This window comes from Syzygium oleosum, unplaced genomic scaffold, assembly GCF_021117445.2.
Source record: "Syzygium oleosum isolate NSW1041296 unplaced genomic scaffold, Sole_v2.1 Sole_v2.06, whole genome shotgun sequence".
Classification (NCBI taxonomy): domain Eukaryota; kingdom Viridiplantae; phylum Streptophyta; class Magnoliopsida; order Myrtales; family Myrtaceae; genus Syzygium; species Syzygium oleosum.
This window is the reverse complement of record NW_026607490.1, coordinates 3,908,882-3,935,466: the sequence shown is the minus strand read 5'-3', so window position 1 is coordinate 3,935,466 and position 26,585 is coordinate 3,908,882. Positions and strand designations below refer to the sequence as shown.

Below are 26,585 nucleotides of genomic sequence, written 5' to 3'. Positions count from 1 at the left end.
TCCACCACCACCTAAAGGCGTTCTCTTGTCGTTTCTCGGATGCTGCAGATCACGTCATCATGGTACTTTTGTGGGAGATAATCGTGCCCGGACATCGTCATGTTCATCTTAGATCGTAAGCGATTGGTTTGGTTGGATGGTGTGACATGAATGATCTCACGAAGCACCTAAGGTATCATTTATGAATGCGTTAAGGCATCATTTATGAATGCGTGCTTTTGTTTTGCTCTCGACCATGTATTGATAAAAGAAGACTTAGAGTTATCGAATTGGTCGGGACTCGATTAGGAGCACGGCCGTAGATTTGATAAGCAATGTAGGCGACTTCATGCAATGGAGCACAGATTGTCGGCGTTGGACACCACTAATTATGCTATTTGAGATGTTTAAATAATCGTTCTAAAAGGAATCATTATTGGGTTTGATATTCATGCATCATACCATGGAGAATATATATACATGGAGCCTAACATCTAAGGTGATTCCTATTAAGATGCTTAGGTTTGAATACGGATTTGATTGTGGTTGAGATATGAACACATGCATTGCGTATACTTTTAGTCAATCAAGAGGATCTTTCGGCGGATCTTGGCTGAGGTCTTTTGGGGGTTTTGAAAGTGAGTTTCGTTTCGTACAAGCACTAGTTATTGGAGGACTTGTAGATGCACATCATAGATGACGCCAAGTTAGTGTATAGGTTGTGAAATTTGAATATCGTCATATATAATTGAAAGAACTGAAAACACAAGAACTTTTAGATAAAGGTCTCATCTGACCTAGTGTTTTACATTGGGGAGCTCATATCTTATTTGTAAAAAAGAAGAATGTTAGTATGAGACTTTGTATGGACTACCGAGAACTTAAAAATGTGACGATAAAAAACGAAACATCCATTACTAGGTTTTCTTTTGATTTTGTTTCTTGTTTTGGTCATCTAGACTTTATTACTAGTTGAGTAGATCCAAATTGATCTTATTTTACTCTTTGACATCAAGCAAGATTCCTGAAATTAAGCTAGTAAAATTTCCACAAGTGAGAGAGTTAATGTTGGTGGAGAAATTAAACGGTTGGGATCTTGCGTCTCATGATACTCGACGTCCTTTTAAGATTAATACTCACGCTTGATGCAATATGATCAATCAATTCGTGAGAAAGTATTGGAAATTCCTCACATGATTTGGCTCTTTTAACGATGTTAAAGATATCTTTTAAATATTTTGGAGATATCAATGATACGAAATCTATTTTTGCAAATTAGTTAGATATACAACGACTACATCCTGGGGGTCACATATGCTGAGAAAACAATATGGTTATATCAGTTAATAGATAAATGCAGATGTTGTCTTGTCTCACATTGAACGAGTACAAGGATAATTCTATCACCATTGATGAAAACCGAAGTATGAAGTAAAAGACTAAAGATGACTAGAAGGACCTTAATGAAAGTGAACAAGTTAAGGAATAGGTAGTTCGTGAGGACTTTGAATTACTATGACAAGGTGAACAATTCATATGGCCGTTTTTGTACACAGGAAGATAAAGTGGATGTCAGCACGCAGTCATCTAATGGCGGGAAGCCTTGATAGACTCACGAGTTGCTAATAGAAGTAGTTCCTTATATGACTTGAGAAGAACATGTGTATTGATACACATCATGTCATAAAGACGTAGACATTCCTTTTCGAAATGATGTAAATGAATATTGACAATTAACCTTAGGGCTAGAATTTCGAAGATATGCATAATGAGAGAAATTTAATCCGTTATTAATCAAATAGCCAAGAATGATTATTTCCTAATATAGGCAACTATATTCATGGAAGTCTCACGATTACTAGGAAAATTTGATTGTATGGCGACCAGATCCCCTTAATTGTGGAACTTATTTCATCAGTTAAATTGATCATCTTCAAGATTTTCTTATTGTTGGTTTGAATCTTGAAGACTATATAAGAAGATCGACATACGCTAAAGAAGTATGAAATATGCAAACATCATATATATTAAGAGACCCTCATACTCTTGTTGAGGAAATTGGTCATTGTTACCGAGAGTGACTCGTTGATTGTAATCTCCATTGAGAAGTGTAGAAGTGTTGCAGTGGTGCAAGGGAATTGGTAGTGTGATCTAATAGCTTTAGGTAGAAACAGCACATGATACATTTTAACCTCTCAAAGGATCACTAGTGAAATCCGGTCGGTTGATGGCTGTTAGTCGAAAAGAGTTAACGTAAGCTTGATTTAAGCCAAACCACTATAAAAATTTACGTGTGTATATAAGCAGTAGGTGAGTATAAGCAGCTGGTAAGTTAAAATTTATGAAAATAACACTTTTAAGCACATATTTGTCATTTTTACATTTTTGACATCCAATATATTACTGAAATCAATCAAACACCTTAGGCATGTAAGAACAAGTCAAATTGTTACAATATCTCAACACACCACTTCACATCCAACATGTTACCACACCTCACGAAAATCAATCCAACATTTTTTAGACATGTGAGAACTCATCAAAAGAAGTAAAATCATCATAATATCCCAATACACCGCTGATGAGACTTGCTCACACTTGCCACGAATTTAACTAAAACTAAGATTGACAAACATCAACTAATTAAGTCAAGAGTACTAAGTAGATTAATCTAACTTAGTCCCTAAAGGTTTCACTTGGCATCAAATTCAACTAAAACTAAAATTAACGACTATTAACTAATCAAGTCAAGAGTATTAAGTAGATCAACCTAACTTAGCCCCTAGAGTTTCACTTACCTTGAACGAAACTTCGACAACCCAAAGCCTTAACCACTTTCAAAGCAAAATAAACAAGGACAAAAATTAACAACCTTCAATATTTTAGCAAAACCAGTTTAAGAAGAGAATAAAGTCCACCATATCACCTTGTAACTCTTGAAAGATGGCATTTTTTTTGAAGATTCAACAACACAAGCATGTGATCTTTACTTTTTAAATCAAAGGATCAGAAAGTGAAAATAGAATAGGAAGGTGCTGGGAGATCTCTTTTTTTTTTTCTTTGCAAGAACAAGTTGGAATTCTTTTAAAGCTTGAAAATATTAGAAAATATATTTATAGGCTAAGGGGAATGAACTTAGAATACCAATGTTAAAGGTAATAATGACCTTGGGCTAAAATCACTATGTGTAAAGGAGAGAGATATGTGTTCCAACCCTTAGGTTACAAGTGGCCCTAGGTGAGAGTTGCAAAGATAGAGGTGGCCTAATAAGATTAGCTAATAGGAGATATTTTGTAAGAGAGCTTCTTGGCCAAGTAAAATGAATGAGTCATCAAGAGCATTGATTGGCTAAGGTTGAAATAGGTGATGTAATTTATGATATCAAGACTAAACTAAGGCTCCGACAGTGGCCTTGGGTTTTCCGGTGTTCGGGGGCGAAAAATAAACTAACCCCGGAAAACATTTTCCCTCAATAAGTGAAAACATGAAGAAAAGTAACGAAAATGTTTTCCTCTTTTGAAAAGCGGAAAACATTTTCTGCCGGCCTCCTTCTTTCCTCGCCAGCCTCGGGGCCGCTGCTGCCGGTCACTGATCACCCGCCGCTGTCGCCGGTCGCCAAACACCGGAAAATATTTTCCGAAACTTTTTCAGATTTCAACCGAACACAGGAAAATTATGTCATTTTCCAGGAAAATGACTTCCTGGAAAACATTTTCCAAAAATGTCACATTTTTCGCCAAACGAACGGAGCCTAAGTTCAATGTCATTAAGAGCATGTGGGTTAAAGTATTGGTGGAAAATGAGGAGAGGTGGTATAAATTAAAGAGGGACAAATGGCTCAACTATATGGTTTCTAAAGTTGATATTTCATTAAATTACCAAAATATCTAGCAAATCGGTACGTAAATAAGGAAACCAGTGCCCATTCCAAGCACTGATAAATCACAAAAATATTTTGAACTCGCTAAAATTATTAGTGACAAATATTGGATGCTAGGAAAATCTAAACTTAGTAAATTATTAAGGATTTATACCACGAAAAACCCTAAACTGGTACATCTGTAATAAATTTACCCCAAATTAATTTTTTGACTACCAAAAATCCTAAATTGGTACACATATGATAAATTACCCCAAACTAATATTTTGACCATCAAAAACTCCAAACGGGTACACTTGTGATAAATTTATCCTCCGTTAATTTTCGTTAAATTAGATTAATATCACGAAAAATCACAAACTAAAACGGAGGGTAAAACCCCAAACTGGTACACCAATTAATTGTCGTGTGTCATCTAACTCAACAATTTGACTGTAAAATTCAACGAAAACTAACAGGGGGTAAATTTGTCACAGGTGCACCAATTTGGGATTTTTGGTAGTATTAATCCAATTATCAAAACTTGAAAACCATACAATAGTATTTCGGAGGTCCCCTTCTACAACTAATATGGGGGTAAATCAACTACCATTACTCTACACCATCAACGTGTATGTCAACATTTATCAATTTAATCTTAATACAACGAAAACTAACGGGGGGTAAATTTGTCACAGGTGTACCAGTTTGGGATTTTTGGTGGTATTAATCCAATTATCAAAACTTGAAAACCATACAATAGTATTTCGGAGGTCCCCTTCTACAACTAATATGGGGGTAAATCAACTACCGTTATTCTACACCATCAACGTGTATGTCAACATTTATCAATTTAATCTTAATACATCGGACTCTAGGGTGATAACGGTTGCGGAAAATCTTCCTTCTAACGTTCCGTACCTCAAAAAGTTAATGACCCATATGCCATCCAAAATTCCAAGCTACTTAACCTTTTTTATTTTTTATATATAATTATCGAAAAAAGAAAATCTCGGATGTCATATATGGCACTTGCGATGTCATTTTCTCCTCTTTTATCACATCTTACCATCTCTTCAGTGTTTTCCAGAGTATCCAAACCACTCTTTCACTACACTGTCTGTGCTAGATATAAGATTTGAGATCAGATACTCAACAGAAAGAGTAGAAAATTTGCCAAATAGTCCTCAACTACCCATCAATCGCAATTTCCTCCTATCATTTGATATTTTATCAGTGCTGGGAACTTATATTCGTTGGATTTATGCATTCTATTTTTTGAAAAAAACTTTTACAATACCGAAACTAGCTAATTAGCTTACCCCGCGAATTTGACGTATGGATAAGAAATGGACATGTAGGTGCATCTACAGTTTGACGTTGGGCGAAACAACATCTACAGTGAAGATCGTAGAGTTTTGAATATGTGGAGTGTTGTCCAAACACCTAACGAAGCGGAAATGCCGCTTTTCATGGTTAAAAACTATTGCAAGAAAATCATACTAGATAATTAGGGATAATTTTCCAAAAAATCCTCAAATTATCGTACGGCGGCCAATTCAGAACTAAACTTTTCAATTTTGCTAATTTAGTCCGAAACATTTTGATGATTTGCCAATTTAATCATAAATCCTTTTGATGATTTGCTAATGTCGTTTTTCTGGCTAATTTTTACCGGAAATCGTCAACGTGGACACCGATCGTCCTACTTTTAGGACTAAACTGGTCAAAAGGTTTAGGACTAAACTAGCTAAATTGAAAAGTTTATGACTGAATTAATCGTTGTACAATTGGTTTAGGACTTTTTGGATAATTTTCCAAGAGATCCAAGCTAAGCATCACTGCTCAAGAGATTCAGAGATGCTAAAAATTCTCATTTCATTTTCTTTATGTAAAGCCGCGATGTGTTAAACAATAAACATCATCATATCTCATACTCTTAAAATGCGAACGACCTAATATCGCCTTGCCATATCACTACACAACATCCATTATCTGATTCGATCTTATTCAAGGGGGTTGCACTGGCAGTGTGTTGTCCGCATTCCTGGCTCAAGCCATGTCCTGTTCACAATCCCAAAACATGCTCTCATGGCGTCTAATCTTTGGTCTCTCAGATCACACGCTCGGAGTAATCCAATTCAATCACCACCATCGCTCTCGCGCCCTTACGACATGTTATACCGCAATATTTAAAGGTGCCGTATCATATGAGAATTAGTCGGGTGTTCGAAAAGTTCCGAGTGGGATTGGGATTGCAGGAGGGGGAGAGAGAGAGAGAGATGTCGCTGTCATGTCAAGTTGCTTGCAAATACAGAGTAGTTTTAAGGTGAATTCAGGGAAGTAGAGAGCATCGGATACGGTGACTGACGATCGCACACGCTCGCCTCACCCCTATAAAAACAAACGCAGACAGAGACATGGATTCAATCAGAGGCTCACACGGACTCGGACAGAGCAAGAAAAGAGGACTTTGCTGTTTAAGGTAAAACTTCCATTTCCTACAGAGTCGAGAGCCTCGCTTTTTATTCCTTCCTCCTTCCTCATTAGACCCATCTCGGCTCTCGAGCACACACACCCTGTCTCTGTCTCTGTCTCTGTCTCTGTGTCTCTCTCTCTGCTTCTGACGCCAATCCAAAGAAAGAAGAAAAGTGAACCGGAAGATCGAGTTCCAATGGCCTTAGAGACGGTGGTGTTTCAGCAAGACCCGTTCAGCTGTTACGGCGGGGCTTGGACTCATCATGCCGGGTCCGGCTGCTTCGAAGACGACGAGGCGGCCCTGAACTTGAACGCCGCCGAGGCTGAAGCCGAGATGAACGTCGAAGGAGACGGCTGGGACGTCATCGACGGAGGGGGGCTGGCGGGGGCGTCGCCGCCGCCGCCGCCGCCGCCGGCGACGGCGGCAGCGGTGCGGAGGAAGAAGAGGAGGATGAGGGTGGTGAAGAACAGGGACGAGGTGGAGAGCCAGAGGATGACCCACATTGCGGTGGAGCGCAACCGCCGGAAGCAGATGAACGATTACCTCGCCGTGCTCCGCTCCATGATGCCTCCTTCCTACGTCCAAAGGGTTCGTTCTCTGCCTCTCTCCCTCCGTACCGATTGCATGATTCACGAAAAAAAAAAAACTTCATCATATTTCCTCCCATATCTTATTTAATTCACAAAAGGCTGGAATACTATATAATAAAATTCTTATTATATAGTTGAAAAATATTGGATACAAAGATTTTTTTGGCTAATCTCCAGATTTTTTTTGTTTGGAAATTGATTAATCTAATAGGGGGACCAGGCATCAATAATAGCAGGGGCAATCAACTTCGTGAAGGAGCTTGAGCAGCACCTCCAATCCCTCAAATCCCAGAGGCAGCCTGAGCAAGTCAACGGCCCCCGGTCAGCCCCGGCCCCCGGCGATCACTTCTCGTCCCTCTTCTCCGACTTCTTCACCTTCCCGCAGTACTCGACCCGGCCCGGCGGCTCGCACGGGCCTGAGGCCCGGCCGGCGGTCGCCGACGTGGAGGTGACCCTGGTCGACAGCCACGCCAACGTCAAGGTCCTGTCCCGGAACCGGCCGAAGCAGCTGCTCAAGATGGTGGTCGGGCTTCACTCCCTCCGGCTCGGCGTTCTCCACCTCACCCTCACCAAGGTCCAACACATGGTCTTGTACTCGTTTAGCGTCAAGGTCAGCCTCCTCCTATACTAATACAATGCGAACCATCCGTTCTACGCCAGACCGATGTCCGAGATTCTATCGAATCGATAAGAAAACAGAGTCGAATCAAGCAAAACCGGTCCAGAAAACCGCAATAGAGGCAGGATCAGTGTATAGCCAAGCTGACTAGTCTAAAACGTTTTCGAGACCCCGATCGTGACCCCCGCCCGTGACTACCCGATAATGATTCGATATCAAAATTGTTCACAATTAGAAATTAGCAAGAAAGTCATCTAAAAATCTAGTTTGATTAGCAGGAGTTGATGTACCTAACAATGTGATTGTTGATTAGAGGTTGGGTTTGTGTGGCTTGTGAAGCAGGTTGAGGATAGTTGCCAGCTGACCTCAGTGAACGAGATTGCAACTGCTGTGTACGAGATGGTGTGCAGGATCCAAGAAGAAGCTGCCTTTATGTGCTAGAAGTGACTGAGAGGGGGGGCTTCATTGTTATTTCAACTTAATTTCTCCTCTTTTGCCCATTTTAAAAAGTATTTACCGAATTCCAAAACATTGCATAAATTAGGGTATAGTTTTGGGTCTTGTTGAGAAATTGTTTTCCTAGAGATTTTGTGTGCTAGGGGATGGGGTTAGCACAAAAGCAAAAGATGAAATTATGTACGTGCATATTATTTTCCATTTTGCTCGCCTCTTCGATTTCATGAACCAGTGAATTCGCCAAAGACTTCCCTCTCGGAGTTTATTGATGAATACTGCATCAATGATAGATTGCAGTAGAAAGCAGAAACGAACTTGCAATGAAATACAGATCATCACGCAATTAGCCCTTTTTTATAACCACTAATCCCTCTTCTTCCCCTACTTATCCAGACTAACTTACTTAAAAGATGCCTCGTCGCGCATGTAGACATTCCATCACCAATGCGATTGCTCCGAAAAAGGGAACTAATTTCCCGTTTTCCCGAACATTTCTAGATGGGAATAGTGAAAGAAATAGAAGGAAAAGATGCGCGTCGAAGAAAACCCATTTCATTTTACCACTTTGGGATATCGAAAATTCATTTCTTCCCTATACACAAGCTACGGCTTCAAGAGGGTCTTCTTCTTCCCTCATGCAATAATTTCAAGGAAATGTCACCTAAATACGTTCCACACGTGCGCAAGCCCGGGCCATAACACTATACGTTGCTTAAGAAACGGGTCAAAAGTCAGATGACAATGACTTTTTTTTGACAAACCCTAACTCCTACTCATTCCAATTTGCCTCTCTTTCTGCACAAACGACTTTTGCTAGCGCTAGGACCAAAATAAAAATTTAATGCATAAAGTGGGGGCACAAAATGTACTCGGCCACGTCAAGACAAGGAAAGGGGAAAAAGCAAGATCTTGATCAAATCTGCTGCAGTACGCTCATTACTAGCTGCTTAATTTCGCTAACCAGATTTGTCTTTTGGAGAGGCGACAAAAGTTTGGCCCGTTCCTTGTGGCCATGGCAATGTGCCATATTTGCCATATTCAAATATTCAATTGAATTGAATATTTGGATGGCATTACGTAATGATCATTGACAAAAGGGAATGGAATCTTCATCTCTATATTTCTGGGTCCTTGCCCATCAGATGGTGGGTGGCCCCTTCTTCTTCTTCTTTTATTGATTTCTGCTGTCCATGGGTCCACATGGGAGCGTCCGGACGTGTCCTCTTTCCCTAATTCAGGCAGTAAATTGATCAGAATATCAGGGTGATATGGACATTGAGACGGCCGAAACTTACTAAGGTAGCGTACCAGGTTCGCCGGAGTCTTGAACCTTTTCGAGTTTATATGATCAAGCGCTTAACCATTTCGGAAAACCACGACGAGGTACTTCGACCGGTCGGGATCCTGGCCAAGAAGCCAAGGCTGCGGCGGTCTCTCACTTAGGAGTCCTATGAGGCGCGACGTCGATGCTTGCTTGTAAATTTTAGAGCGATACAAGGCTGCTTTTCTTGCATTGAGAAATCGGCATCCCTCAGCTCTTGTTAGACACAGATTTAGTGCTCGAAACTCGCCGTCCTAATTCACGGAAATCGGAATGATAAGTCGTTCGGTAGCAACAAATCTCCGAGGGTTGACTCTGAAAGGAGCACGAAATTATTATGAAATATGGACACGAGAATCTGATGTACCAAAAAATTTGCGGTACGTCTGCTGCGGCTAGATCACCCACTTCATCAAACCCAACAAGCATCAGCTCTCTCCGAAACAGGGTATATCCACTTACTATTTTCTTTTGGACTGTATAAAACTCTGATGGAATCCGAAAATTGAGAGAATTGAAAACTGATGCCAGTTTCGAAGCCATGTTGAGAAGATTGATATGAACGAAGTGACATCCGACCAACAGATTGATGGGAACATTGCTGCGGAATAAATTCCGTTTTCGATTCCCGAACATCACGACAAAGACAGATTTCACTCATTCACAATGCTGCTCTGCATGAACTTTGAGGTGCAATCCATGGTACAAAGCAACCCAACTCTGTTCTGCAGACATCATTACTAGTCATAGAGTGACAAAACATCCAAGTTGTTCAGCCTACCAGCAGCTCCACGAGCATGGGTACAATGGACTTGTACACTGCATATACGTTCATGAAACAACTAGCGTGTATGACAAGATTTCGAGCCCGCCAAATCCGATGCATATATGTACATTGGGCCAACTTAATTGACTACCGTTCAAATAGACTAGCCCTTTGAAATTCTGTGCCGTCCATTGAGCTTCAAGTTGCCGTGTTAAGATATTTCTATTGAAAAGACATGATTGAAGCAGCTGTGGACATAATGATTCGAGAGTGAGAGAACAATTGAGATGAAAGGTGATCATGAAATATGTGAGCAAATCGGCAAAGAACACAATCACAATCTGTGCACCTCATTAGGAAATGACCTAGTAAGCATCGCAAGCCAAGCAAAACCGGGGCAGGATGATTATTAGAGAACCAAATGATCTTATGCCAAGAGACTTTAGGAGGCTTGGTTCTCGGTAAACTCTGAGCATTGGAGATGGAAAGCCTGCCATTAGTAGCAGGGGACCGAAGAACTCGATCAGAGCAGCCAACGTGAGGAGATTGAGTACTGCAAAAAGCTTATGGAACAGTGATCGAAGCATCAGATCAAGCATGAGGAGCCCAATACCAATCATTCTCTTGATGATCTCGTAAGAGCGAGATAGTTTTACAGCCTCTATAATTGTACCTTTCAGAAATATATAGTTTTACAGCCTACAAACTGCAGAAACCATATCAGATGGGTTAGTCCTTCTGATCCTTGAGCATGCATGGTCCATTCTTATCCCCGAGCTCCTCCTGGACCCTGAGTTGGCACTTATTGTGCTGGTGCCATCTGATATTTTACTTGCGCTAGCAAATAAAGTTAGTCGGGTTCAAGGGCGATTACGCCTCCTCTCTCAGGATGGATGCAAACCTCCGAGTTGATGGAGAGCGTTAGCACCATGAGGCAAATCCCAAAAGAATTGCTCCCATTCTAAGGAGAACTACGGAGTAAATTCTGTCAACATATTTTCTTTATTCCATTAGGTTATGATTGAGCAAACTCGGCTCGATCAACTGTAAATTCTCCATCTTCTTTAAAAAAAAAGAAAAGCTCACACTCTTCACTGATCAGACCACTCTATTGTGATTATCTATGTCTCGGTGTAGAATGCAGGAGATTTTGGTTCTTATGAGTGCAAACTTTCAGTGACAAGCTGGACTTCGATTAATTTAGTCAGTCTTCAAGCTGCCCCCCATAAGTAGGAAATGTCTTGTGAAGCATCGTCAATTATTATCTTAACATTGCATTTGTACAATAGTTGAAGTTGGCCAAATTGACCTGATTGCTATTCCAGTCCTGCAAATAGCAGATTGGAATGAACTTTCGCGCACAAACACACTTAAAAAACTATGTAATGAACTCCAATATGCATCCATTATAGTAGACTTAGGCGTAACATTTTCAGAGTGTGGACAAGAACTTATACTGACAATAAACTTTAACAAGGTGAATGCCTAAACTATCTGTTCATTGTGCTAAAATTACATCCGTGCATTGAAAGACCAGCTCTGAGGGAAGCTTCAAAATGAATGTACTGCATTCTGGTTTCTAGTCTGTCCAGATGGCCATACTTTTCCACCAGAAGAAAGTGAGCGGTTTATCGGAACAGGTCCCTTCTTTTGTGACTGCCCGAAAGAGGAAAATTTCACTGCTCTGCGCATTTTAAAACGTTCAGCATCTTGCCTGGCAGCGACTTTAAAATTCAAACTCTTTGTTTGTTTATGCCGAGTTTTTTGTCTGCCTTCGCCCGGGGAAATGGTAATATCCACCGATAGTGACCGTCTTGTCGGTTCGGTCTCTGTATCCGTGGCCCTTCTATGTCCTTCATAACCCAAATTACCTGGAACAAGGACTTCACAACTCTCTCCACCCCAAAAACTCGGAACCTTGTTTATATTATCGCAAATTATTCCGCCGTCCATATGCGATGTGCTAACTCCGTCATCTTGACCCGCGCTTTCACTGCTTTCAACTCTTGCTCGAGTGTTTTCGCTATTACCAGGACTCTCGATCATCATATTCTCTTCCCTAGAGCCCAAATTGTTCAGTCTAGGCTCTTCCACATCCACATTAATGTGGCCATTCCTGGCATCTCTGACTATCGGCGCACGACATAGAGGACAATTCTTATGAGACCTCAACCAAGTATCAATGCAAGGGACATGAAAAGCATGACTACACTTAGGCAAAAGCCGGAGATTCTCGCCATCTTCGAACTCACCGAGACAAACAGAGCACTCTGTCCCGTCGATCAGCCCTTCGCCCTTCTTGTACTCGAAAGCCGTAATGAAATCGATGACGGATTGATCGAGGCCGACCGTGCGGATAAACCATATCGGGTGGTCTAGGGGTGGTCCGTGGTCTTCATCCAAGAACTCTTGCTGGGTATGAAAAAGAATCGGCGTGTCTCTTCTCCTCCTTGACCTGTTCTGCTTCAGATAGTACTTCCCTAGGATCAAACAGAGGAGCCCTGCCAGGAGAACAGAGCCAAGAGCATAAGGCATGATGCTCGGCAGATTCTTGAGGGCTTCGTTCTCCGAAAGAGGAGGCGGCGGCGGAGGTGGACGCGGCGGCGGCGGCGGTAGCCAAATGGGATCCTTAGGAGTTTCAGGGCATGGTGGTTGCATTGGAAGATCACGCTTTTTAGGAGGCTTAGGGCCCGGACTCGGGTTCAGAAGCTTTCTGTGAGGAAAAGCCATTGAGCAAGGAATGGACCATAACCGAATAGAGGGTGGCAAAGAATTTTCAGTTCAAGTGAGAGTTCTTGAGCAAGCCCTGAAGGGAGATGTTGGAACATTTGGAAAAATAAAGGCAAAGACAGTCGTTTTCATGGGAAGACTCGAAGCAATTTACTTGACGCGTTCGTCTTGGCGTTTGTCTCGGGGGTCAAATTACCCATTGGAAAGGACAGGTCATGACTCTTTTATCATCGAAGATGACAGTTTTTTGGACAAGCCCTGAAAGGAGTTTTATGACTAATTGGAAAAAATGAAAAGGTAAAGAAGAGCGTCGTTTTCGTGGAAGACTTTGAAGGATTTTTACTTGGCACTTTCGTTTTCGCGTTTGTTTTGGGGGGGCGAGGAGTCAATTGCTCATTCGAAGGGGCAAAGTCACGTCTCTTTGTTGAAAGTATTTCACGCGTTTGCGTGATGCTTGGGTTGGGGCTATTTGCTTTTAGCATAATCATCTCTTTCAGCAGTGTCCCACTCTCTCTCTCTCTCCTCTTGTTTTTTTCCATGACATTGAGGGGCGATAGCATCGTCCAAGAGATAGAGCAAGTGTTTAAGCTCTTAACTTGAATACGCTAAACTCCGTGTATGTTAGAATTCCGGTGTTTTCTTCTCGGAGTAAACTTGCCAGCCGAACCCATCATCCTCTCTGGATGGAGCGATACTCGATGCATGCGAACTCAGCGATTTCCAAGCATTCAAGGAATTAATTGAGCCGACGGTTCGGATACCCGTGTCATCCAATAAAAAAAAGCATGTAAGAGACATTTTTTGTGCTAGCCTTCATGTGCTTTGATATGGTATACAGGTCATTAACCGAGAAAATTCGTAAGGAATTACTTTTGTGTGACCTGATCTCATGAGGGTGTTTTGGTACCAAATTAATGCAAGATCTAACGCGCAAAGTTGGACGGTTCTCATGACCTTTGAATATTACTCTGTGGGACTCAGACTAATGTAGACACATGTTAATCAGCCTCAAACTATATCACATCAAAGTGGACACTAGGACAACTAGCCAAGTTGTAGAAATTAGTGTTAGGCCCACCTATTTACCTGTTTGTTTTTTGTGCATGTGTTCCATCACTAATAACAATCAGCTCCCTTAGTTACCCCCTCCAAATCAGCCAATGAAGTGACGGGAGAAGGAAGAAAAGAAACAAAGAGACAAGGTCCTCCCTGAAAATGAAGGTTTGGAGGTGCATATGAACGCATCACACAAACATTACATACATAGCTGTATCATATGGAACCTAAAGAGAGAGAGAGATCGTGAATTCATGACTGCAATTGTTGTTTACATGTTAAGCGTAAGAGGCGTGTGTATTGACTGTATTTACACAGTGTAGATGTAGAATCGGAATATCACGAATAGGCTGAACTTTACTAGATTCGAGCAATATTTTCGATTGGTGGTCGTACAATGTAATCTTCGACAGGGGCAACAGCCCTCGCTCATAGATTGCACAACTAATGAACAACAAACTTCGACCGAGCAAAACTTCTCATGACCTCACTAAGAATTGCTAGCTGAACATAACCCAAGCATTAAAAGCAATAGTATGATCTCTTATTGTCACAGGTCGCCTGCGAAACCCTAGTGAAGAGAAACAGAGCAATTTGCAAAAGTCATAACAGTCGAGCAATAGAATGATATAAGTTGGATCACTTTGTGATGTTTTGGAGTGCAACTTTCTTTAATGGTTGAAGTCTCTTACTTGAGTCACAGTCCTTCGTTCCAATTGAGGGGTCAAAGCAGTTCCACCAGTGTAGATTTTCTCATTCTCACTAGTAAAAAAGCATATGCCTGATATCGACAAAAGTCTAACCTGAGGGACCGATCCTAAAGAAGTGCGGGGTTCGACTGCTCATACTATAAAAGTCCTTAAATATTCCACCCTGCCATTATCTTCCATTGTGCAAACTTAAAAACTGAAATCCGTTCAAGATCTAAAGAGGCTATTATCTATGGTCAATTGGGCATAGCAAGTCCAAATGTTAAAACTCCAGGGTCTTTTATATACGGTAGTCTCTTCCTCTCGATAACCACAAGCACCAGAGAAGTCTTATGAACAACCTGACCATCCAACCTGAGCTCATCTCCATGCAGCACGCCTGCATCCCCAGCACACATGCGAGCAGGCACACCCAGACTCGAACGGGCATGCACGCACGCTCGCGCGCGCACATAATGTGTGTGCATGTGTGTGTGTGTGTATATATATATTGAGAGAGAGAGAGAGAGAGAGAGAATTATTGAAACATGTCACGGACCAGGAGCTAGCACTATAAGTCTAAGAGCTAGTACTATAAGTCTAATTGACTAGATGATTTTCTTTTCTTTTGGGCCTTCAGATGAACTATATACATTGACGATATTTACATAAATAACATGAAACTGAGCTGCTTATAACCACAAGTACCCAAAATTCAAATAATGGCCAAATGAACGGACCTCAAATGGTCGTAGCAATCCTCGCTGGTTTTGAATATTCTCAAGCACACCCAGCACAGGTGCCTTCCACACTTGCACTCTATATGGTTGCACCCATCTACCTTCTCTATTGTATACCCACACCGTGGACATTCCTTCACATGGTCTTTCCCTGAACACCACTGCTTGAGAGACATATCAGGATCCTCCTTGTACTCGCGATACCTCTCACAGGAGACATATGGATGATACTCCAAGTGGCACCTGGTACAAGTCTCGGCATAGCAGGCTCCACAGAGAAACGGCTCTGGGAGTATCCCAGGACCTGTGACTCGATAAACTGAAGGACAGTCCGGGGAGGGGCAAAAGCGGTATAACCCCCCACTCGACGCAACAAATGCACCCAAAGAGGCACGAAAGAGTTCGTCCAATTTCTCAGCTGACAATAATGATCTCAAATCAGTAACCAAGAGAGGAGCCCCACAAACCTCGTGAGCACAGCAAATGGGAAAACTATCGAGGTTTCTAATAGCAGATTCACACTGCTCCACCAAACAGGCCCGACAGAATCGATGTGAACAGCCCTCAAGCTGGTAGCCATCCTCAACCTCGCAAAAGCAAATTGGGCAGGAATCTTCTGCTGCTACCACCACTTCATCAGGTGTCTCTGACGAAGCACCAATAGTCTTTGCCAAATCATAGATAATCTCCTCCGCCTTTTCCTTCATGTCCTTATTGCCCTTCATAAAGATGATGTGGCGACAGGCATTAAGACAGATTTCAGCATCGGGTACCTTTTCTTTAAGTCCATCAAGGTTGGGCCCAAATTTCTTGACAACTTCCTTCATCAGTTCAGGTGGCAGATCCCTACCACGAAGTCGAATTTCAAGTTGCTTGCTCTTATGAAGGTTTACAAGGGCTGTGATGAGTTTCTCCTCCGCTGCAGCAATTTTCTCTGAAGATCCAAACACCCTCAATTTCAACATGTGCCTGTCGAATAATATCCAGGTTCCAGTCTGTCGCGAGAGTGGTTTCAAGAGATTGATACCATCTCTGGAGAAAAGAATCTGTACTACAGCAGGACTGAGACTAGGGTGGTCAACAGTCTTCCCTCTCACAAGCTCTTCCACAGGTCTTCTCATCTCTGCCACAGTTCTTGTTGCATTGGCAGATATTCTCACTCGAAAGCAACCATTTAAAGTCCTTTCCAAATGACATTCTGCCCCTGAGATGAGATTACTTACTGCAGTTAGTATCCGTCTACAGCAAAGCACGCGATACTCAGCACACATTGGATATGTGCAAGCATTCAATATATGATGCAGCGGCTGTGAATGTTATGACCCTTCTCAAATCAAAACCTCGTGAAATCAAAAAAAGAAAAAAAAGTTCCTCATACGTTGGAACACTTGAAGGGCAGCAATGTAACATTAATCTTCATATATTCCAATTGAAAAACTATACTCTATAATTTCCCGGTCTGTCGTTATTGATATGTAATTCGTCAACCTTAAGACAAATAAACTTGCAAACAAACAAGGTAAATTCAATAACTGCTACAGACCTCTCTCACAATCTTCGCTTCCAGATATTACATTGAAGATATGCCATGCAATAAATCAATTTCATCAACAGAAAATATTGATCTTCCATGAAATAGCAATTCAGCAATGTCATAAAAACCAAAAGAAGAAGAGCATCTAGACTTAATATCACAAGGGAAGTCATGCAACTATAGTTGTCAATTATATTGTTTACATAATGGTAGAGCAATTCAGGGAACTTCTGACACGAGAATTTAGAGATACCAAAGACTCACATTTAGGAAATATTTCAACCTTTTTTGAAACCTCATTTGTCATAAAATATCGCATCCAGCACTTCAAGTGGTTAAAAGCTAAAAACAGACCACATAAGAAGATTAGGGTGCAGGTGCAGCAACATCAACATTTTTTTAATCACGGGTTACAATTCCTTATCCAAGGATACCACAGGAGATGGATACTGCTACTAAACTTCAGCTTCAAGATGTAAAACAATCCCCATGGGCATAGAGTACTTCATAAAGTTACTTACGAGAAACCACTGATAAAGTAGATGCTGATGTAAATTAGAAAAATAAAATCAGAAAACGGAAACGTAACATTTGCAAATACGCTCATTGTAGACACAAAAGAACAGCAAAGGACCTTGTTAAGATTGATACCACTGGCACTAACTCAAGCCTGACAGACCCTGCACAAAAACCAAAAATACCAAACCAACACAGCAAATGAAACAAGATATACAGAATACCCTACTATTTGTCTGCAGGGCTCCAATCACCAACTTCCACTTAAAGAACCAAGTTCTAATGAATAGGTTCTAACTTCTGCAACTATAGGCAAGCACTATGCATATTTTTACCGATCTGGTGTGACAAGACAGAAATTTAGTAACTTCTAGACACTGTCACAGACTAGCGATATTTATAAGAACGAACAAGAAAAGAAGAAAGTATCTAGTAAGAATATGATAGACCAGACTCATAATGAATCATGCAGTAACAACTAGTAGAAACATCATTCTCACAATAAAAAAATGCCTGAAAGAGAGAGGAAAAAGTAGAAGTGATGCCAGAACTACCTTCAATGTCCTTGAAACTTGCAAGCAAATCTTCCAGTTGCTCTTTGATAACATAATAGACAGGTGCAGGACATGATAACGAGGTGTGAAACAATTGCTGGCATATTATCTTCTGCCACGGCAAAAAACCAGGCAATACCTTTCCTTCAATTTGCTCCAAAGCTTTTGCAGCCTCCAAATGCAATCTGCCATCGAAGGTGATCAAAGCCCTCATATTGGCATCTTTAGGATCAGGTGGAAAGACTTGAACACTGAAATGACTCACTCGAGGATTATTTTTGGGCATGAAAGGAGTGATCTCTCTCAGGAGTGCCTCTTCACAGGCGTTGATTGGAGGATTCTCCACAAACTTCCCTCTAACCAGGAAAAAATCAAGGATTCTCCTGTTAGTGGCTCTCCTCAACTCATCCAAAATTTCAGCTTCCGAAAGCTCTTTTCCAAGTCCTCTAATAACTACACTGCCCTGACAATCTTTGCCAGCATCACAACGAGTATATTGGCCCCCTATAACTAAGTTAGAGAACTGAAAAACCAGGGTAGGCACATCACGGACATCACATTTCACTATGCCAAAACCTCTACTCTCCCTCCGTGGCCAGTAGACTTTTGCTCTGACAGCAGGAAACAAGTAAAACTTATTATCACTTCCCAAAAATGACCGCGACGGATGCAACTTCAGCATGGCATCGCCAAATTCAACTTCTTTCATCTCAGCAGCTCGTTTGGCAGCCTCAGGGGTAGCAAAAGTTATCCTGCCCCATCTGTCCTTGTCGTCACCATCTGGAAAGCTGCCTGTAAATTTGTGGACAGCACAAATGCTATCTTGTGCGTGTTTTTCAAGAAAAACCAAAAGCTCCTTATCATCGACAGAATTAACATTTGGATGACATACATCAACGGTCAAAAAGTTTTTATCCAGTTCCAAATGCCTAATCTCAGCACCAGCTCCAAACAGTGCCACGGGGGCTGAATTGCCTGGGCCATGATATAAGCACTTTTCAATGCATTCATTCAGCAACCACTTCTTTTCACACTCCAGTGAGTCGCTGACAAGAGTAAAAACTTTTTTCATATCCTGAGAAGAAGCAAATACTGAAACCTCATTTTGATCCACATTGACTTGAACAGTCACCCGTTCATCCATACACTCTTCCCGAACATGTGATATCAGGAATTGAAGGCTACAGTTGGACCTCCCACAAAACTTCTTCAAGAGAGTACTGCCATAACCAGTCAATACCCTCGATTGCAACTTCCGACTCTCGATCCTTTCAAAATCAAACAAGGGAGGAGGGCAGAGTGTACACAAAAAGTCAAAATCAAAAGCCGTCACACAAACCAGATATGGAGTAGACAATGATATGATTTCACCATAAACGACCCATCTCGGCTTCTGCCCAAACGATAATAACGAACATGAAGGGTGTAATTGTATATGCTGACCAGTCAAAGCCACTTCATAACCAAGTTTATCACATCCAGAGTACATGGCAACATTTTCAGCAAGACAGGAAAGTATAACTTTCTTTAGAAGGTCATCAAGCTTATTAGGCTTATAAGGATCCCAATGCCAAAGAGATGGGACTGTAATGTTGAGTTCCCTTCTAAGGCAATCTTCAAATTCCTTAACTGTCTCTTGGCATCTTCTCATTGACTTGGCATTGATGCTGTTCTCCCAACACCACAGATTCTGCTTTTCTCGAGGCACAGACTCCCATGCTTTGTAAACAGACAGAAGAGTGAACAGATCGCCATCACGATGGCAAAACTGCAACTTCAAGCAATCAGATTTAAGCTTGTCAGTATCGCTACCAACTCTGCAAAATATGCTACTTGCGTTTGCCATCACAGCAGCAAGAACAACACCTTCTCTGCCCAAGTCATGACGAAAGCAACTGTAGATCAACTTACCTAGCCGAGGTTCAGCTCCAACCTTAACCAAATACCTGCCCACATCTGTCAACTCATAAATACCATTAATCACAGTAATGGCCCCCAACTGAACAAGATTTCTGATGGCCATGTCAATAGCTTTGTCAGAGGGAGCATCAACAAAATCAAAATCCCGCAAATCATAAATTCCCAAAGCGAGGATCCTCAGAACAGCAATGCCTAGATGCACCCTAAGAATTTCAGGATCCTGGCTGAGGGGCATCGAGACAAAGTCAGACTCGGCATAGAGCCTATAACACCGTCCAGGTTCCGTTCTCCCCGCTCGACCAGCTCTTTGATTGGCAGAACTTTGGCTAATCCTGCAAACTTTGAGAACATTCATTCCAGTGCCTGGTTCGAACTTGCTTTCTTTCACCCAACCGGAATCAATCACGTACTTAACTCCGGGAATGGTAAGTGATGTCTCAGCGAGATTTGTGGAGAATATTACCTTTCTTTTCCCTGGATACTCCAGGAAAATTCGAAACTGCTCTTCATAAGCAAGCTTCCCATGTAAGGGCAGCGCAACTGCAGATGGAGCTTCAAAATTATCACAAGCCCACTCTACTTCCATTTGAGAAGTTAAAAAGGCGAGAATGGTCCCTTCTCTCTCTCTCCCGTGAATCTCACTAGCCATCCTCAGAACATCGACAACATAGGATGCGATAACCCCGGTAGAATTTGCCCCAGCAGATGAAGGTGGCACATATCTGATATCTACCGGAAAGTTTCTACCCATAACACGAAATATTGCACACCCATAGAAGTATTCTGAGAGCTGGTCTGCATCAGCTGTTGCGGACATTATGATAAGCCTCAAATTAGGCCTCCGACAAAGTAAATCTTTAATTACTGCCAAAAGGAGATCTGTGCTCAAGCTTCTTTCATGTGCCTCATCAATAATAATGCAGGAAATCCCAGATAAATTCTCGTCACACATGTAGTGTTGTAACAAAAAGTGATCGGTCATGTATATAACCTTTGACTTCAGAAATTGAGAAGAGGAAAATGTCAGATCACAGACAACCGAATTGCCTGCATAACAACCAACACTTTCATCTCTGACCCGCTCCGCTAAGGAGATTGCAGCAATCTTGCGAGGTTGAGTACATACTATGGAACCATTTGCACCCACTCCTGAATCAGCAAGATATTGAATCAACTGGGTACTTTTCCCAGAACCAGTTTCTCCTATCAATACCATTATCTGTGCAAATATTTGAAAAGAGAACCAAAAATCAGCATTTAGATTCATCATCATAGTGAATGACATAACCTACCAATGCAAAAATGCAACAAATGATCGTAATAGATTTTGTAGTGAACCCACAAAGTATTTTGTAGTAAAAAGAACGTGAAATCACCTCAAGTAGTCTATTTATGCAATTCTAACCCTTTTAATCCTATGAATTGGTTTCTCGCTTTGATGCGTGACAAATAATTAGGGGTAAGCGGTTCCCAGTCCGGTCCGGTCCAACCCATGAACCGGGAACCGGACCAGCTAGTCTTGGGACCGTAGACCGGACCGGACCATTGGTCCGGTCCGGTTCCAATGGGACCAATCACTTATTGGTAAACGCAAGAGGGAATTGGAAAATTAGATAAGGCTTTCTATTTTTTTCAAAAATTTTAAAAAGTAAATAAATATATATAAATTAGAAAAATATATATATTTATTGGTCCGGTCCAACTCCCAACCTAGAACAGGGAACCGGACCGCCCGGAAACCGGTTCCACTTTTACGAACTGGGAACTGGATTGATATTCCCGAGAACCGGACCAAACCGGTTGGTCCGGTCCGGTCCGGTCCCGGTTTGGGCGGTCCATCTTGCTCACCCCTACAGATAATTGTAGTTAAGAAATAGATGAGTACTATACCTGTGAACTAAAAGATATAGAAGGTAACCGATATATAGAACATTCGGAAATAAATCAGAGACTAACTTCACAAAATTAATGCTCCAATTTGTCTGTCCAATCATCTTTATTATTGTTAATTTTTCTTTTGAAAGACTAAGGCCAATGGTCCCACAGGAGACTATTTTCCCCTCCCACCTGAGGCCAAAGTTCATTATTTGACCTCTCCAATCAAGACATTATCGTTGAGGAAACAGCCTCTTGGCTGTTCCTGGAATCTGCGAATTAATGACGCAAGATCAAGCAATAAAAGGGAAAGCATCATAAATGCTTCACTGACTCCAATTATCTCGTAACCGCAAGTGGCAAAAGTGAGATTAGTGGAGACATGACTACATGCATTTTCTTCCATCTTACCTTTTTTATCGCATATATCAGGGATAATCCTCTCCCTCAACGAGCTCATCTCAATTTAAGAAGCCAAACAAATTCCAAGTATGTAGGATTGGAGCCACTATCAAAGTTCAAAGAAAGTATCTGCTACTCAAACTAACTTTTCTGTCGGAGAACATAATAGTGGAGCAGGAAAAGCAATCCATCGTGAGTTTGTTTACACGGAAGCAAGTACTCAGTCTATAAGACATTGCCAATGTCGAAGCATTCTTAATGCACCTTAAATACCGTCTTAGTACAAAGAGCGTTTACAGTAAAGCTCTCCTAATCTTTAATGTCCAACTCTAGAATTGAGGGGAAAAAATTCTCCATGAGATTGGTATTTAAAGGTTGAAAGGCAATTCAGAGATCGGCATTCACACTTTCTTGTGATCTAAAGGGGTTGATAAGCAACTCCGAAGATTTAGTACCATGACAGGCACAAGAAGAATCTGAAAACTTAAGGTGAAAAGACTAAAAAAGGAAGGAAGAGCATAAAACGAGGAACTAGAAAAGAGGAAGGCTGACGGAATAGTCATGCAAAAAAAGATCTCAATAAATACTGGATTGATTTAGCAAAGTAATCTCAAATAATGTCTCGACAACATGAAATAGTAAATCCCACGATAGTTTAAGATGCATGTCACATCCTAGAAATAACGAGGAGGAAGTTTTCGTAATTTTGCAGACAGATTAGCTAACTTCACGTATTCCGCCATTCATCAGCTAGTCTTCAGCGAGTAAAATGTAGGAACTTCCAGCACAGTAGATCTTGTGTCATCAACTTGAAATTTGTTTTACAAATAGTGGCACCCTTAGGTGGCTTACCACCCCCCCCCCTCTTCCCAACAAAAAGAATGGTATCCTTTTCTAATATCAGAGACGAAACATAACCTGAGTATATCATAATGATTTAGATATCTTAGAGATGCCTCAGAAGCAATAGTATCATTCTTCAATATAAAACACTATGTCTACTGATCACAATTTATGAATCGGGGCGACTGTAAGACAAAGAATTAAATGAAAGTTGCCAAAAAGAGTGGCTTGACAGCACCGGAATAGGATAATGAGCGATCTAGTTTAAGAAAGGGAAATCTGCTGATCACAATTTATGAGTTAACCAAAGAGTTCCGATCTTACAATAAAAACTATGTAAATCTTCCAATGAAAGTACACTCGAAGTCCTAAAATTATTCCATGAGTACAAATAAGTCCTCAAACATTTCAGTTGATTATATATGTCCTGCAACTTTTCATAATGGTTCAAACAAGCAACTCCGGCAACTTTTATACTGTCCGAATATCACACATGGCATATTGCTGGTGAGAGAAACCGCTGAAAATCGTTGATTATACAATTCAAATAGATTTATCACTAAGTTTTAGGACTCATATGTAATTAGTTCAAGTTTTAGGACTTCTATTGCACTTTCCCTAAAAAATCTTCTGCATGTTATTGCTATTGGCATAGTCAAAACATCTTGAACTAAAAAATTCACATTGTAGATCTAAAAGTACATACTAAGTATCATAAAACACTTCCAATTTCCACAGGGATTAGTCGTTCTAAGGATGTTTGTCACTCATGTCGCTAGCTAACGACCACCAATCGTCAATCACAATCAACCACCATCAACCAATAAGTCACCTTGATCACCATCAAATGACAACCTACTAGTCCAAAGTACATTGCTGCCGCCATCTTGCCACCCACTTTGGTTCCAAACTTCCAAGACCAACAATTCATCATTCCATTTAAATACAATCATGCATTAACAACTACCGTCACCACTAACAACCTAAAGGCAGATCGTATCATCCACTAGACACAAGTTTCTGTGACTAACCAATCACCAACTACTGTATTTCGTTACTTCAGGCGCAGTTTCAACGATGGTGCTCTACGATCAATAGAATAGTGTTTTTAAGAGATGAAATAGATCCTTGAAACAAGACAGAAATCTATCAAGGATGATTGAGTATGGTGAATGGCTAGACGCTAAGAAACAAGGAAAATCACAGAAACTGACCACAGAGAAGCACTTCTTCTGAACGAAAGATGCGACCACTTGGCACCATATTTATACCGACTAGCAAATAGATGCTTCAGGTAACATATGAGGTTCAACGGCACCCAACTATGATGAGAAATTCAAAAACTGAATATTCGATGGAGATTTACATTTGATGGAAACTGATCGTTAAGCAAGGGCAAAAGCCCCACAGAGATTTGACAAGAAGCATTAAGCTAGGGCAAAAGCCCTACAAAGTTGAGAACTGGACAGCAAAAAAGAAGAGACAAGGATAGACTACATAATGATAAATAGAAAAGGTGATCCAATAACAATGTTCTCTTATTTACAAGCAGAAATCTACCAGCATCCAAGAAATGAAAAAAAAAAAAAAGAAAATTTGAATTGTTGAGATTAAAGAAAGATGCCCTATTGGAAAATATCACATAAGCAGAAAGTCATGAGATACAGAGGACGGAGAATACATCATGCCAATGCCAACATGCTTCAGGGATCAAGGTTTAACATGTCAGGAACACCAGACAATAAAGATAAAACCAATCAAGTCTCAACAGGCTAAAGAAAAATGCAATCTCTGATTGCAAACATGTAACTTCGAAATATGTACTGGACATCTTGGGCAAGGTTGGAAAGAATTCAAATTTCAAACAAAGTGCATACCAACATTGATGATTCATCTTCTATTGAAGTCATATGCAAAACTCACCCCTAGTTCCAAAGAAACCACTACTCCTTCAGAGATGAGGGATATGTGTGTAAAGAAACAGAAGAGCCCAAACAAAAAACAAAATATCCTGAGCCACTTGACAGATGCTGCCAACAAGAATGGTATGCCCTAACAGATGCATTTAAAATGAACTTCTAAGAGAATCAGTCCAGGCAGACGACTTAAAATGGAGGGAGATGCGCCATCTCACTAAAACAACTTGGTTCAAGCAAATTTGTGGCAACCATCATCAGAAAAGCACGAAAATTTGCCATCACTCATGCATAAGGCAATAAGGTCAAGGACCCCTTAGGAATCGTCAGGGCAGTATGATACACCAGTTCAGAAAAAGAAAAGAACTATTGTATATACACATACAAGTGGCACTCCCGGAATATAAACACGGGTGGATTTCCCACTGTTCAGCATCCGAATTACATAAAATCAAAGATAAAGTACAAGAACAGAAAAGTTCCAACTACCTGCTGATTATAAACTTCCTGAAGAATGCCCTGCCGGCAGGCATAGATGGGCAAGCCATCATCGAGCCTCTTACACTCCCTCAGAATCAACTGATGAATCCTAGACCAATCCACATGGCCACTCTCAAACTTGAAGACCTGCAGAGTCTCCTCAACAGCATTCCCTTCAATGTGATCCCTTAGGCAAAGCATCGCAGACTTAAACTCCATGAGCTTCTTCTCAATCACCTCGCGCTCCGTAGAAAGCCCCTTCTCCTTCTTGCTCAGTTCTCCGAAAATCCTGAGATTCATCATCCTCGACCTCATAAATTTTTTCACTTTTTCAATCTCAACGATTACATCGCCCAATTTCACCTCCCATTTTCTCACCACCTCTCCCTCCATCAACGCCCCAATTCGATCAAGAAACAAGGCCTTGAGCCTCTCCTCGACCTCCTGTTTCGCGGCAGGCAGGGTGATCGACGACGCGAGCTCCGGCGAGAACGGGTGCGCGCCGGCGACGCGGGACTCCCAGAGATGCAGGGCCGCGTCCCGCGCGTCCTCCCACCGCTCGAAATAGAGCGCCGCCACCACGTCGTCCGACGCGTAGAAGGTCGAATTGGCGGGCCGGGGCCGGCAGCTCGCGACCAGGGCCTGCAGCCCCGGCCTGGCGCAGCCGCGTGGGAGCTGGTGGCGGAGGCGGAGCTCGACGATGAAGCAGGGCGGCGGGGGGCGGTCGGCGGGGGGGCGGGGTCCGGGGGCGGCAGTGGTCGTGGGGGAAGGAGGGGGCCGTCGGCGCGCCACCCCGCCGCCGGGGCCGGAGGAATTCGGCGGGAAGAGGGAGCGGCGGAACGGGGTGGCCCGCGGCGGCGGGGGGCGGTGCCGGCCGTCCGGGATGGCCGACGATTGGGTCATGGCATCGGATGGGACCCGCCGGAGGATGAACCTAGAGAGAGAGAGAGAGAGAGAGAGAGAACCTGGTTCGCGCTCGCGCTCTGTGCGCGTTGCACCACCACCAAAGCTCGACTCTTGACTGGACTGACGGAGACAGAGAGACAGAGAGAGAGAGAGAGAGCGAGAGAGAGATGTTGGGGGATGATGACGAAACGGCTTTTGAGCTCTCTCCGTTCATAAAGTTTCAATTTTCAATTCGATCTTTCGAGGGGTTTCTCTTCTCCCTCCCTTCCGTCCTTCCTTCCTTCCTTCCTTCCATCCAAAGGAAATAAACAAGAAAAAAATTACACGAAACTCTCCCGGATTTTGCGAGTAATCG

General features: G+C 41.9%; 3 protein-coding genes across 3 annotated transcripts; 1 reads left to right on the top strand and 2 right to left on the bottom strand.

Moving 5' to 3' along the window:
- Nucleotides 1-6,268: 6,268 nt before the first annotated feature.
- LOC115683048 (transcription factor bHLH96-like) lies at nt 6,269-8,183 on the top strand. The gene is made up of 3 exons (XM_030607446.2): nt 6,269-6,905; nt 7,119-7,517; nt 7,869-8,183. Exons 1-3 carry the CDS (start codon nt 6,513-6,515, stop codon nt 7,965-7,967), a joined length of 891 nt encoding a protein of 296 aa, XP_030463306.2. The 5' UTR covers nt 6,269-6,512; the 3' UTR covers nt 7,968-8,183.
- Nucleotides 8,184-11,452: 3,269 nt separating this feature from the next.
- On the bottom strand, nt 11,453-12,997 carry LOC115682976 (E3 ubiquitin-protein ligase RING1). The gene has a single exon (XM_030607346.2). It carries the CDS (start codon nt 12,797-12,799, stop codon nt 11,621-11,623), a length of 1,179 nt encoding a protein of 392 aa, XP_030463206.2. The 5' UTR covers nt 12,800-12,997; the 3' UTR covers nt 11,453-11,620.
- Nucleotides 12,998-15,063: 2,066 nt separating this feature from the next.
- On the bottom strand, nt 15,064-26,419 carry LOC115682975 (ATP-dependent RNA helicase DEAH11, chloroplastic). The gene is made up of 3 exons (XM_030607345.2): nt 25,334-26,419; nt 17,889-21,027; nt 15,064-16,488 (listed from the first exon to the last, which is right to left on the bottom strand). Exons 1-3 carry the CDS (start codon nt 26,225-26,227, stop codon nt 15,260-15,262), a joined length of 5,262 nt encoding a protein of 1,753 aa, XP_030463205.2. The 5' UTR covers nt 26,228-26,419; the 3' UTR covers nt 15,064-15,259.
- Between the last annotated feature and the right edge of the window lie 166 nt (nt 26,420-26,585).